Raw genomic sequence first — 14,966 nt, 5'->3', positions numbered from 1 at the left:
AACATGTTTCCCCCTGTAGAATTCCCTCTCGAGCAAGGGAATGCCATCGAGCTCTGTCCCTTCTATGAGGACTTGCTTTCTCCGATTCAAAGACCTGCACACCAGCTACTCCAGGATTTGAGTGGATGGAGCATTATAAAATGGCGGGTGGGGAAGGTTCTTTAAAAATAGAAGCCGTGCTGGTTTTCCTCATGGCTGCTGATTCTACGGGGGACTAAAGGGTCGACATAGGTTGGCGTGGGTGGGTCTGATTGGGAATCTGTGGGTTCCTCCTCCATCTCTAAGGTACATATGCTGCCTCCATCCTGACATAATACACAGCCATCATTGCACGTGACCACTGATATCCTTACCCTGCAGGAATGTGCCTAATCACCTGGTTGATGGCCATCACTGTATCTTGTGGTAGCGATGCCCACAGATTTAATGGTGTGCTGAGTGAATAAGTCATTCCTCTTTGTCCATCCTGAATCTCACAACATTTGGCTTTGTTGGATGACCCTATTGGGTTCTAGCATTATGAGGGGGGAGAGGAGAACCTTCTATCTGTTGGGAAGAGGAGAACCCTCTATCTGTTTTGTCTGTACTGTGCTTAATTTTGTACACCTCTGCTGTGTTCTCCCCTTTTCCCTTTCCCCCCCTGAGCTATAAAGAAGCCAGACATTGCAACCATTTTTCGCAGAGGAGTGTTGCTCAAGCCCCTTGATCTATTTGGTCACCCTCTTCTGCCCCATTTCCAGCTCTTGAAATAGCCTTTTTTGGGGGTTGTGGCTGTGCATTATGGACTCACGAGCTCTGGATGGGAGCGTCACAAAATGGTTTAGGCTTTCAATCAGCACCAGTAATAGCTTCACATCAGTGTCATCATCGCTAAGATCATCACCAAACGTGTGTGGGAGTGCAAGAAAAGCAGCAGAGCCTATAAAATGCATTACGCTGAAGGTATGTTTGAAAAACATTAAGATCTGTGCAATCAGTCAAAGAGCCGTTTCCAATTCCGGGGTGGAATTACATGTTCCATCATGGTCTGGCATAAGGATGTGTTTCTAAGTGGCTTTTCACTGCACGGGATTACAGATGCTCAGGAATCACGACTTTTGATGTTGAAGCCTTTCCAGTCGGCGTTCAAGAGAATGGAAGGGAGGCGTATTCACTGCTTTAAAATGTTAAAGTTTAAGAGGTTGTTTATTATAATTGGGGCTGAGGTTGGAGGTAGAGGAATCCATGGGCACGCATGGGTATTTGCAGATCCCTTGTCACTGACACCTCCTAGGGTGAGCTGCATTCAGTAAAGGCTGCTCAAAATGACAGGCCTGTCCTACCCAAGGAAATAAAACACGGGGACGGGTGGGAACTGTTAGCATTTTTATTAAAACCAGGCAGGCAGGCTGAACAGAGATGAGAATTCCTCGCAGTTGTTAACACCATAAAAAACCTGTAAGGATTATATGGCACCCTCAGTCATGATACAGGATAATATTTTGTACAGTTCCCCTCATATCATTGTGCTGTTTCCCCTGATTCTGTCAGGTGAATGTACCTGAACTACTCCCCCCCCCCCAAAAAAAAAAGAGGAAGAAAAGAAAAAGGAGATAATCAGGGTGAGGTTTTCTAACCTGGGTTGAACACTAGAAAGGAGCAAGCAGCGATTCTGCAGCATGATTTAGTTTGAACTGGGGGCTTTACAAATGCACTTTTGATTTCCCAAACTGGGCTCCTTCAGGAGGAATGGCAGGACATGAATGAATAAATGAATGTTTAGCTCTTGTAAGATATCTGTAAAGTTATTTATTTAAAGTTAAACACTGGTATAGGGTGGCGCTGTGGGTAAAACCTCAGCGCCTAGGACTTGCTGATCGCATGGTTGGCGGTTCGAATCCCCGTGGCGGGGTGCGCTCCCGTCGTTCGGTCCCAGCGCCTGCCAACCTAGCAGTTCGAAAGCACCCCTGGGTGCAAGTAGATAAATAGGGACCGCTTACTGGCGGGAAGGTAAACGGCGTTCCGTGTGCTGCGTTGGCTCGCCAGATGCAGCTTGTCACACTGGCCACGTGACCCGGAAGTGTCTGCGGACAGCGCTGGCTCCCGGCCTATAGAGTGAGATGAGCGCACAACCCTAGAGTCTGTCAAGACTGGCCCGTACGGGCAGGGGTATCTTTACCTTTACCTTTATAGGTATAAATAAATACATACTGCTTTTAATGAAAGGCAAACTATTATTTGTGGTTATGTGAGCAACAATCCCTCATGTTGTCTGTGCAGTTCTGCATAAGTACAGTGGGGGGGTGGGATCCTGAGTCTCTTTTTCACCTTTCCTTCTTTTCGAAAGCAGAGGACACAATTTATCAAGTGTAAGTGCATGAAATCCTTTAATTTCAATGAAAGAATGAAGGTCATGTTTAAATCTCTCCCACTGGATTAATGTCTTTTGGAAGGCTGTCTTGAGAACTTCAGTACTTGCCATGCCTACTTTAGCACTTTGTCTACTCCCACTTTGACATACAGCCCTCCAAGGGTTGACAGTGGGTCAGTGTGGCCCTTGGCGCTCCAAAAAGGTTAGCTACCTCTGCTATAGACGATGGTGCCGATTGTAATCTCCTTTACTACATGCCATTGTATTTTGCTGAGGCTAGATGTTAAGCTGGTCATTTTCATAGAATCATAGAATTGTAGAGCTGAAAGGGACATTGAGGGTCATCTAGTCCAACCCCCTGCAATTCAGGAATCTCAGCTAAAGCAATTGAGGTGTAGCCTATTTCTCTTAGAAACCAAAAAGTTTCAATCCTGTCTGTCTGTCTTCTTCTTCAGGTACAAAGGTTTCAAAGGTAACTGCTCCATCTCGTTTATTGAACAGTTCAAGGTCCTCCACCTATGTAATAAATACTGTGAGATGCTGGGACTGAAACCCCTTCAAGCCAGCGGTCAGAAGCAGAGGAAGCCAGCAGCCCCCAAAATCAAGGCACTGCCAACTTCAAGTACTGTAAAGAAAACTGCGGTCAGCACACAGACTGCCAAGAGAACATAGGAACTTGTTTCCTCCCAAAAGAAACATTTCTCATTCTCATCTTTGTAGAATGGACCTCTCTAGAAATACACATTGTACTTTCTGGAACCGAACACTCCAGCAGTGGGGCTCCCTCAGAGCGTTCAACATTCTGCAAGAAGAAAGTGGATAGTCTAGGACACGCGAACGTTTGAAAAGATCAGCACCCCCAATACCAAGCATAACCATTCGCATAGACTGTCTAAACGGACTGGGGGGTGGTGGTTATTTGCACAATCTCTCTTTTTGGAAGGCTGTGCAGGACTTAGGCCTTTTGGGAAAATTGCATTTTTAGTAGATTTCTTCCATATAACTCAGCTGCTAGGTAAATATATAAATATATGTAGGACGTTTCAACCCACGTGAGGTAAAAGCTACACACTCCGGAATGCGTGAACCTGCTTCGCCTGCCTCTTTTTACTCAAATGAAGAACTGCTGTTTCTAGAAGTTTCCGAAAGCTGGCTTCTCAGACATGCATAACAGGTGCCGGATGCAATGAAGCATATGAGGGATTCACCTGCAGGCCTTAGACATTTGGGTTGTTGGGTTTTTTTGCACTGGTTTTCAGTATTATAAGTTATGTCAAAGATATAATGTAACACAACACAGTGGCATTCACCAGGTGACCTGGGGACTGTGTGGAGCCCACAATGTCTTTATCCTTTATACATACCCCTAATTTAGCCTTCCACTGACTTTTGTATAGCAACGCATCATGTTTCCTCTGCTAGATGATTTTAACTGTCTAATCTGTGGCTGTTATGAAGAAGTGTGTGAGAAAAAGAGAGAGAGAAATGGGTGTGGGAGTTGTGGGAGTGTGTGTCTGTGGGTGACATCAGTGGTTAGGGAAGGCTTCCATGGTGCAGAGTAGAGAGTTATTGCTGTATTTGTGAGACTTACTGTATAACCAAAGAAATAAGAGCCATGTTAATCAGACTGAAGGTCTCAGTGCTGTGTCCTTCCCTAAGAATCCCCACCCCTAGCCTAGCAAATTGTATTCTGTGGTTTAGTGCCTTTAAACATGATTGAAGCTCGACTTGAACCTTGCAGGAAAGGGTGGGGACTGCCTGTTCAAAATGTGTGTGTGTGTTTGTGTGTGTGTGTGTAAGTGGATGTTACAAATCTGACATCATTTTCTTTCATTGGATTTCAAAGTACGTAGGTCTGCAGGAGTATTTCATTTCATTATATCTGAAGCCCTATTAAGATATTTCCTATATTTCACTCACCCACTGACAGTTTCCAGGTCAATACCACTGTACTAGAATAATGGTTTTGTTTCCTAATTATTTGCACAGTAATAATAATGCTTGTTATACTCCATGTTTTTCTCCAATTAAATTCCTACTGAAACAAGACTTAGCATTGTGAACATGTTGATAATTTGCCTGATGCTGTGAAGGAGTGTGCCAACCATTTTTAGGAACACCCTTCCCAACCCCCAGTTAATGATAACCAATTCAGCAACAGTTTCTTCCTGCTAAAGGCCTGGCTGCTGTTCATAGGAAACTTTGAAGTCCAAGGGTGAGGAACCTCTAGCTCATAGGCCAAAATTAGTGTCATCAGCACCACGCTCTAACCAGCTGAGCTTGACCCACCAGAGGTTCACATTTCCCCGAAACCACACCCACCTTCCTGTCATATGTGAAGTCTGGTGTGAGGCAGGTGGAGATGCAGCTACCTGTGCACAAAAGGGAAACAGCGCATTCCCACCTGTGCATTAGGAAGGGAAGGTAGGCTTTGACTCTACCACCTGTCAAATTTGGGCCATGAGGCTAGGATCTGATAAAGGTCTGGCCTACAAAGCCCCACCTCTGCTTTAAATGTCCTTGAAAGCATTGACTTCTCTCGATAGCTCAGTTGGTAGTGCATGGGGCTCTTGATCTCAGGCTTATGGGTTTGAGTCCCACGTTGGGCAAAAGATCCCTGCATTTCAGAGAGTTGGGCTAGAGGACCCACATGGTCCCTTCTATGATTCTGTGATACTATGAGTATGTCATCCTATTGAATATGTGTCAAACAAGTCTGGAGGGTTATATTAATGGAGTTGTGCTGCAAAGGCATTATCTGTGGACAGTGTGCTCATCTTTTTGTCCCACACTTATATCTGAAATGGGACGTGGGTGGTGCTGTGGGTTTGCCAATCAGAAGGTCGGCGGTTCGAATCCCCGCAAAGGGGTGAGCTCCCGTTGCTTGGTCCCTGCTCCTGCCAACCTAGCAGTTCAAAAGCACAAAGTGCAAGTAGATAAATAGGTACCGCTCTGGCGGGAAGGTAAACGGCGTTTCCGTGCGCTGCTCTGGTTCGCCAGAAGCGGCTTAGTCATGCTGGCCACATGACCCGGAGTCTGTATGCCGGCTCCCTCAGCCAGTAAAGCAAGATGAGCACTGCAACCCCAGAGTCGTCTGAAACAGGTTTTGCAGGTTTTTGAATTAGTACATGAGCCCCAAACTTGTTTACTAGGGATGGCAGTAAGATGCATATGCGCCTCAAAGGAAACCGGTCCTATTTCTTATGTCTTCAGCTCTGAAATAGCTACTGCAAGTTGTGCCAACTTCAAACCTGACAAAATAGCTCATCTCAACAGGATAGCAAGTAAGCAGCATGTGCAATATGTTTCTATGGGATCCCAATATTGGCACATTTCCATTCAAATTTTGCTGCAAACGCATTCGTTCAGAAACAAAATATGACCTGCAAAATGCATTAAAGTAATGTGAGCATCAATTCATAAAAATGGAATTAATCATAATTATTGATTCAATTGAGGGCCAGCCTGCTGTTGTGATTTGAGACCAAAACTAGGCCCCACCATCCCTGCTCTAAGCAATCAACTCCTTTTAAAATCCATATGAATATTGTTCCACATGCAGCTCTAAATGCACTGTTGACCTTGCACTCTATGCATAGAGGCAATTTGGTTCTTTTTTATTAGAAGAGCTTTGTATGGCTATAAGCAGCGGTTGGAAAGGACCTTCAAGATCGCTAATCCAGCCCTCTGCACTGAGATAGGATTCATCTCAGTGCACTAATTATCCCTGTCAGATGTGCTAAAATATACACAAATAATTTCTGTTTCAGATTCCTGTTTGTGCCTTTCAGCTGGTCCTTTTTGCCATATAACCGAAAAGGATAATTTGCTGGGACAGAATTTTAAGAGAGGAAGCCTCAGTGGGAGGTGTGGGTCAGCTGCAGAACAAGTTTGATTCATTAATCAAAATCTTAGCAAGTGTCTTTATCGACAAGTGCTGCAATCAGTTGCCATGACAATAGGCAGCACCATAGCCATTTCCCAGGCAGGATAATAATAATAAAAAACCAGCTGTGGGGGCTCATCAACCTGGTTCAGAACGTCTTGGCATTTGAGGGAGTCACATCAATTTCATGCAAACTTCCCAAACAAAAGGATGTTTCTTTTTTCTTTCTTTTAAAAAGGATCCCCCTAGTTCAATGTTATTTTATCTAGTCTCCACAAAGTATTTATTTTATTTCATAAAATGTATATGCCACTCGATTGTAAACAAAAACAAAAAAATCAAAGTTATATGAAATTATCATTTAAAACACACTTTAAAACAACTGTGTAAAACTTTGAAAAGTAATCAAAATCAACCATAAGCTAAAACCCAGATTAAAACAGCACACTATATATTCAGATAGGCTTTCCTAAGCAAATCATTTTTTTAGCAGGCACCAAAAAGTGTACAGCAAAGGTACTTTTTTGTCAATCAGCAGGGAGTTCCAAAGTCTGGGGGCTCCCACAAAAAAAAAACAAAAAAACAGTTTCTTTCAAATGCAGAACAAGTATTATGTGGCACCTGTAACACTTGCCAGTTCTGCAGATCAAAGTGCTTTAGTGGGCATATATGGGGTAAGGTGATTTTGCAGGTAAACTGGTCCCAAACTGTAATGGGTTTCATGTGACCTCCCCAGGGCACAAGCCTGAACAGTGTGTATGGAGGTTCTGGGCTACCCAGACAACAAGACCCCCCTCTCAGCCTTGCTAGTGTGGTGCAAAGGAAAGCAGAGCAATATGTTTGGCACCAGCTTGACTGCAGGAGTTGCTGGAAAGAGGCATACAAGGCGCCATCCAACTGTCTTAGGGACTCCAATCCAGATTTGTAGGGTTTACTCCTTAGCCTTTTCTGCATCTGAAGATATCCCGCAAAGCAGTGGAGATTTAGGATAAGGTTACCAGACGTCCCCGGATTTACAAATCAGTCCCCTGACAAAATCCTATCATTCCTATTGAAGTTGAAAAGTGTCCCTGGAGTTATTGAAAAAAATATGGTAACCTTAATTTAGGATGAGTTTTCCCTCTCCTAGATGGACTCCCTTCCCAGGTTGACGGGCCCCATCTGCCCCTCACTTCCCTCTACAGCACATGCAGAAACCACCTTCTTGACTATTGGAACCACTATTGATCTTGTCCTTTCAATCTGCCAGAGCCTGTCTTCGCATGCAGGGGAAGTCCCTGACTCACTGAGGGTTTGAGACCCATCGGCTAACCTCACCTGGTCTAGCAGGCCAGTCGAAGCCATTCCTGGAGTGTGGCCACTGTCGCATGCTGACAGCTCCTAGGAGCCACAGGTGAGAGCTGGGTGCAAGGAAGCAATTGTGGATGGAGGAGCATGAAGTGTCCCCCACCAAAGGTCCTGCCCCTCCCCTAACACCCCAGATTTCATGGAGGAAATCCTTGGCCTTGAAGCAAATCTGCAACCACAGCAGGTCTCTGAGCAAAGGTGTTATAAGCTGACATGGTCTCACTGTCAGCAATTCAATCCCACATGCTGCTCTGGACTGCCCTGAGGATCTCTGGGAGATACGTGGTGGGAAAATTTACTCAGCTGACTAATATTTCCTCTTTCTTTGACACTAGAGAAAGTCTCCCGCAGCACAATCCCTTGGCATTTAACACTGAAGAAGAAGAAGAAGAGTTTGGATTTGATATCCCGCTTTATCACTACCCTAAGGAGTCTCAAAGCGGCTCACATTCTCCTTTCCCTTCCTCCCCCACAACAAACACTCTGTGAGGTGAGTGGGGCTGAGAGACTTCAAAGAAGTGTGACTTGCCCAGCAGCTGCACGTGGAGGAGCAGAGATGCGAACCCGGTTCCCCAGATTACGAGTCGATCGCTCTTAATCACTATACCACACTGGCTCTCTGCAACCTTATTGGTACAACAAAAATGCTTTAAAACAGAACAGAACAACAACATTTAAATATTTCTCAAACATGTGTAGCTGGTTAGATCTCTACATAGAGCAGTGCAGTCTATGCCCCCCAACTAAGGTAAGCCCAAAATATGAGCCATGCAAGGGACAGAGGCAGAAGGTAACCACAAAAAACACAGATAAATTGCCAAGATCAAAGAGGGGGGAAATAGGTTAAAAAATGTTAGAAAGAGTACAAATTAATTTTGGTTAAAAATCAATGGCAGTGAAACAGGACAAATCTTGGGGAGAAGGCAGAGCATTCCCGTGATAAAGTGCCACAGTGACAAATCGGAAGGAATCAAGATAAGTCAGGGTTTAAATGAAAAGATTAGAGCCAGCAGAGAGCATGAAGGAGAAACAGGGATGAGAAAGAGGAGAGATTGAGAAGTAATGGCGAAATGGGCCATCGACTTTGGGCATAATATCCAGTATGAATCGTGGTCAAAATTATGGAATCAGAATTTAAAATTTACAGCATGTATGGCCTTAAAAGAAAATGTAATGAAAATGATGTATAGGTGGTACTTGACTCCAGTAAAATTGCCCAAAATGTATAGGATGAAAAATAAATTATGTTGGAAATGTAATGAAAAGGACAGAGATTTTTACCATATGTGGTGGACTTGTGATAAGGTGAATTTTTTTGGGAAGTGGTCTATAATGAACTAAAAAAAGATGTTTAAATATACCTTCCCCCCCAAAATAGAAGCATTTTTGCTTGGGTTGATGGGAGAAGAGATTACAAAAGTAGACCAAAGACTATTTACGTATGCCACCACCGCAGCAAGAATTTTGTTAGCTGAAAGGTGAAAAATTACAAGAATTACCAATGACTGAGGAGTGGCAGATGAAGATGATGGCCTATGCGGAGCTAGCGAAACTGACTGTGAGGATCCGGAACCAAAGTGACCAGAAATTCCAGAGAGATTGGAGTAAGGTAAAGGTAAAGGTAAAGGTACCCCTGCCCGTACGGGCCAGTCTTGACAGACTCTAGGGTTGTGCGCCCATCTCACTTAAGAGGCCGGGGGCCAGCGCTGTCCGGAGACACTTCCGGGTCACGTGGCCAGCGTGACAAGCTGCATCTGGCGAGCCAGCGCAGCACACGGAACGCCGTTTACCTTCCCGCCAGTAAGCGGTCCCTGTTTATCTACTTGCACCCGGAGGTGCTTTCGAACTGCTAGGTTGGCAGGCGCTGGGACCGATCAACGGGAGCGCACCCCGCCGCGGGGATTTGAACCGCCGACCTTTCGATAGGCAAGCCCTAGGTGCTGAGGCTTTTACCCACAGCGCCACCCGCGTCCCAGAAATTCCAGAGAGATTGGAGTAAATTTATTGAATATTTAAGGGATCGTTACAAAAATGTGAAGACACTAGTAGGACTGATATTAAGCCTGAACACAATATAAAAATGCTATCTGACCATGGATAAATAGAAGGACTTGATATGTACTGAAGTACAGAAACTGACAGTAGAAATGCATATGTAATTTATTAAGAAATTGGAAACCAGCTGAAGGGAGGGAGGGAAGTCATGAGCTCGGCAGAGCAAATGTTTCAGAATGGTTATTATAATGTAATACTTTATGTTTTTAAATGAAAATAATAAAAATTATATTATAAAAAAAGAGGAAGGGGAAAGATTGGGAAATTTAAGATAAAGAGAAGACAGGATAGATGGAAAGACAACTAGAGAAGAAGAAACCTGGAGATGAGAAAAAGAGTTCAGCCCATGGAGTAGCTTTTATGGAAGCAAAAGCATGAAATAGCAAGACAAAGATTGTACATAAGGGCAATGTTGCCAGAGATAAAGGACCGTATTTTAGATCCTGGAGGCAGATGGTTGTCTCCCCTTGATCAAATATGGTATGATGGAAGGATGATTGCCAGTGGTGTATAAACAAGTAAACATCATATGACTGTCTCTGTAGCATTTGTAGACCTGGGTAAGTACTTCAAAAACTTGCAAATGTTGTTGGGCCAGAGATGAAAGGAGACAAAGAGAACAAAGCAGCAGATTCTCTGGGCATTTTTTTAATGGAACAAATTCATAACACCGTAAGAGCAGCCTGACGGATACGATCAATGGTCCGTCTAGTCCAGCATCTTCTCACAGTGGCCAACCAGATGCCTGTGGAAAACTTGGAAGCAGGACCTGAGAAGAAGAAGAAGAAGAAGAAGAAGAGGAGGAGGAGGAGGAGGAGGAGGAGTTTGGATTTGATATCCCGCTTTATCACTACCCTAAGGAGCCTGGGACGCGGGTGGCGCTGTGGGTTAAACCACAGAGCCTAGGACTTGCCGATCAGAAGGTCGGCGGTTCGAATCCCCGCAAAGGGGTGAGCTCCCGTTGCTCAGTCCCTGCTCCTGCCAACCTAGCAGTTCGAAAGCATGTCAAAGTGCAAGTAGATAAATAGTTACCACTCCGGGGGGAAGGTAAGCAGCGTTTCCGTGCGCTGCTCTGGTTCGCCAGAAGCGGCTTAGTCATGCTGGCCACATGACCCGGAAGCTGTACGCCGGCTCCCTCAGCCAATAAAGCAAGATGAGCGCCACCACCCCAGAGTCGGTCACGACTGGACCTAATGGTCAGGGGTCCCTTTACCTTTACTTAAGGAGTCTCAAAGCGGCTAACATTCTCCTTTCCCTTCCTCCCCCACAACAAACACTCTGTGAGGTGAGTGGGGCTGAGAGACTTCAGAGAAGTGTGACTAGCCCAAGGTCACCCAGCAGCTGCATGTGGAGGAGCGGGGAATCGAACTCGGTTCACCAGACTACTGCTCTTAAGCACTACACCACACCACACAAGAGCATTCTCCCATCCTGTGATTTCCAGCAACTGGTGTTCAGAAACATGACAGCCTCCTAATATAGAGACAAGAGCATAGCCATCGTGGCTAGTAGCCATTGATAGCTTTCTCCTCCACGAATTTTTCTCATCCTCTTTTGAAGCCTCCCAAGTTGGCACTAAATGCACACATGATTTATTTAAAGCAGAAACGCTGCAATAGCTTCTCTGAGTCCAAAGAGAAAATTAGACAATTCTGGCTTGCAAACGTTTTAGTCATCCTGTCCAAATATTCCTCTAATCTGCCAAGGCACTGGACAATGCAGGGTTGCTTCTGTGCAAACTTTTGTCTCCGTGCCAAAGGGCAACTTCAGCAAATGGCAGATTGAAGGACGTAGCCCTACAATTGGAACGAATAATAGGAGATGTACAAAAAAAAGATCCCCCCTTCCTTTTCTAATCAACCTTACATGCACATATGTACAGTTTCCAATACAAAGCATAATAAGAGCTCAGAAATATTATTCAGCTCCCCCAGCAAGCTGAATGTTGGAAAACTCTGCATTTGATTTAATTTAATTCTACTTTTAGGTGTTAATTGTTATCATTCTCATCTTATGGGTTTTACAATTATCACTCACCACTTCAAATTCCAAATTGGGTGGCCAGTATGTGCACATTTTAAAGAAATTAAAAATTAAAACACAGAGCGTCAGTGCTGCAAGTTCAATGGAAGCAATATTAGTGCTTTGGTCAGACCACACCTGGAATACTGTGTCCAGTTCTGGGCACCACCATTTAAGAAGGATGTTGACAAGCTGGAACATGTGCAGAGGAAGGTAACCAAGATGACCAAGGGTCTGGAAACCAAGCCTTATGAGGAACGTTCGAAGGAGCTGGGTATGTTTAGCCTGGAACAGAGGAGACTGAGAAGAGATATGATATCCATCTTCAAATATCTCAAGGGCTGTCACACGGAAGAGGGAACAAGCTTGCTTTCTCCTGCTCCGGAGGATCGGACTCAAACCAATGGATTCAAGTAACAAGAAAGGAGATTCCAACAAAACATCAGGAAGAACTTTCTGACAGTAAGAGCTTTTTGACAGTTGGTCTCGAGGTGGTGGACTCTCATTTCATGGAGATTGGATGGACATCTGTCACAGATGCTTTAGTTGAGATTCCCGCATTGCAGGGGTTTGGACTAGACCCTTCCAACTCTACAATAGGAAGGAAAATGCACTTACCCACCTATGAATTGGCTGATTTGAATGCAGCTAAAAACAACAGAGATATCTCTCAATAGCAGGCTTCCTCCAGGACGTATTGCAACTGTCGGGCACATTTGTTAAATGTTGTATTTGGATGTACCAAGTTGTTGTTTTGAAACATGAGATGGCAGCATTATGGAACATAATAGCTACCCCCAGCTTAGAGCAGGACGGCAATTATGGTGCCCTGCTAAATTGGCCAAATTTGGAAGCACCCATTCAGCATTTGCAAAGCTCCAATTAAAAAGTTCAGGGTTTCCTTGCTTCCTTGCCTCTTGTTTTTGCTGCTGAAATTTGAGTTTGGGCACACACAACACACATCCAGCAATACATGCCCACCTGATGCAAGTCCACACCAACCTCTCGTCACTTGGCTCGTTCTGCAAGCTCTGAAAGGTTGCTGGGGTTGCAGTCTTGATGTTCCTCCCATTAGCTTTTGTGAAAGGGGCCTTTTTGAAAAGCACACCCTAAATTACCTGCAACTACGGTGATTAAAGCTTTTAGATACTTTGTTCCTTGTACATACAATAATGTGGGCGTGCAACTTATGGTGATTGGAGGGCCTTATAGGTGACAGTAAGAGAATATTCACTGGTTTTGCAAATCTTACTCCCAACCTGCCTGTTCGCTGCTGAATGAAAGAGATAATTACTGAGCAAAATCAACTAAGGATGCTTGCATTTAATACCTGGAACCTGGGTAGTTCTAAACAATCCAGGACAAAAAAAGTAGGGGAAAGCATTTGTTGTTCAGTGTGAGCCACAAAACACTGGATGGATCCTGTTTTCAGCACTTGGGTTTATTCTACATACCTAGAAATTATTAATGAGTGTGCCTCAGCAGTGTGCAGCTAGGAAATTTTATTTTATTTTTAAATCCAAACTTCTATCATTATCATGTAAATAATGCAATACATTTTGAAATTAAAAAAATAATAATATATTGGTAGGTGGGTGCCAAAGGAAATATATTTCCATATATACACATGGATATGTGCAGAGATATGTATAAAGAAAGAAGAAAAGAACATATATAATAACATTCAGTAAGAAAATAATCTAATTAACACTGATATTGAATTAACACAAAAAGTGTAAATAAATTAATTAATGAAGAGATGACAAAAATGGAGGGGCGGGGAAGTATTTATCTGATCATTGGTCTGATCTTTGACTTGCTTGTTGATCCCACCTTAATGTTGTACAATGTTCCCAGTAATATCATAAAATTTTAGAGTTGTAAGGGATCTAGTCCAACTTCCTGCACTGCAGGAATCACATCTGACTAATGGCCAATGTACAATTTACAAGCAATATCCATGGAAATAAAAATACAACCTGAAACCACTAAAACAATTATATAAAATATACAAAAAGCAAATCAAACATGTATGAGAATGAACCAGGACAAAAAAAAATTACTCTTGAGGGTAAGCATTATAAATATGACATGCTACATCATGCAAATGTGTTCATTTTACAAATTGCAGACTTTGTCACCCAAAGAGTTCTGCCCCGTAACCTACCAATCTTTGCTTCTGGAAATTTCTTGGCACCTAAGCCTTCTAGTACATGGCCGTGTTTAATGTGTGTGCATGTGTGTTGCATGTGCGTGTTGTAAAATGTACGTGGGGTGCGGGATCAGGAGTTTGGGGGTTATTTTCCTCGGCGACATATACAGACTCTACTGAATGGCAAGTAGACATCTTCCTGTTGTTATAGCAACCAATTAGTATGCATGCCTGTTTAGGAAATATGTGGATTTGAAAATTGGAGACTGGATTTCAAATTGGCCTTCTTTCTTGGTTTTGAAATCAGTTTCTTGCTTCAGTCGCTCCACCATGATGACCAAGAGTAGCTTACTCGCCACTGAGTAGGCCGGATTTTCCTCATCTCTTACATTAGATCTATTCTAGGCAGCTGCATTACTTGAGGAATAAGGCTCTGAGATTCCAGTTCTCATTCATTGTCATCAGGCATCTCCCAATGCTATGGGAAAATATACAGGGCTCCAGTCTCCCCAAGTACAGCAAACGCAACTATAGGACAGATGGCATTCCTGGCAGTGCTGATTTTCATCCTAGGCTCAAGGCCAGATCCATTTTATATTATTTTTTTAAGGGAAGAAGCATTGGCTCTGTGGACATCCTTTTCGGGAAGGACTTGAGGGAAGTCAATTAAACAAAACAACACTTCTGAAATTGCACACGAGACAGGCAGTGGGGTGTTGACAAAACTGCCAACAGTAATGTATTAATGGCGGCCGGACCTGGAGTCTCAAGTGCAAAATAAAGGAAAGTATACGCAGCACCTATAATTAAAATGAATACGTGTGGTAAATTTTGCAGGAACAATGCCTGACTTGAGAGCAGGCAGGAATCTCTTCTCCTGCCCGTGTGGCTTTTTGTCACATCTGAATTGGCAAATGCACTATTTCAAAGCTTCTAAAGCCTTCTGCTGTCAATGAACTTGCAAGGGGTTTGGGAGGGTTATTCTTGTGGGATAACCAGCCTCATATAACCAACATGCTTAAGTCCAGTTAATGCATGAAGGGGTTAATACCATAGCTTAAGTTTCCTGCCAGGCTTCCTGCCATGTCACTTCCTCTTACCTTGGGAGGAAATAGGTAATCAAGCCTAATGCTCCCTACCCCCAGTCTACCCCA

General features: G+C 43.7%; 1 protein-coding gene across 3 annotated transcripts in view; it reads left to right on the top strand.

The window, feature by feature from the left end:
* Positions 1-4,399, top strand: part of ALPK2 (alpha kinase 2) — a 62,890-nt gene extending 58,491 nt beyond the window's left edge. For 2 of the 3 annotated variants that reach the window (XM_053408789.1, XM_053408788.1), the window contains exon 13: positions 2,806-4,399. In XM_053408789.1, the coding sequence (XP_053264764.1) occupies positions 2,806-3,022 (217 nt within the window). In that variant the 3' untranslated portion in view covers positions 3,023-4,399. The remainder of the gene's footprint in view (positions 1-2,805) is intronic. The other variant, XM_053408790.1, reaches the window with a different exon arrangement.
* The last annotated feature ends 10,567 nt before the right edge of the window (positions 4,400-14,966 follow it).

The sequence above is a fragment of the Podarcis raffonei genome, chromosome 11 (genome assembly GCF_027172205.1).
Source record: "Podarcis raffonei isolate rPodRaf1 chromosome 11, rPodRaf1.pri, whole genome shotgun sequence".
Lineage (NCBI taxonomy): Eukaryota > Metazoa > Chordata > Lepidosauria > Squamata > Lacertidae > Podarcis > Podarcis raffonei.
This window is presented reverse-complemented; position numbering and strand designations above follow the sequence as displayed.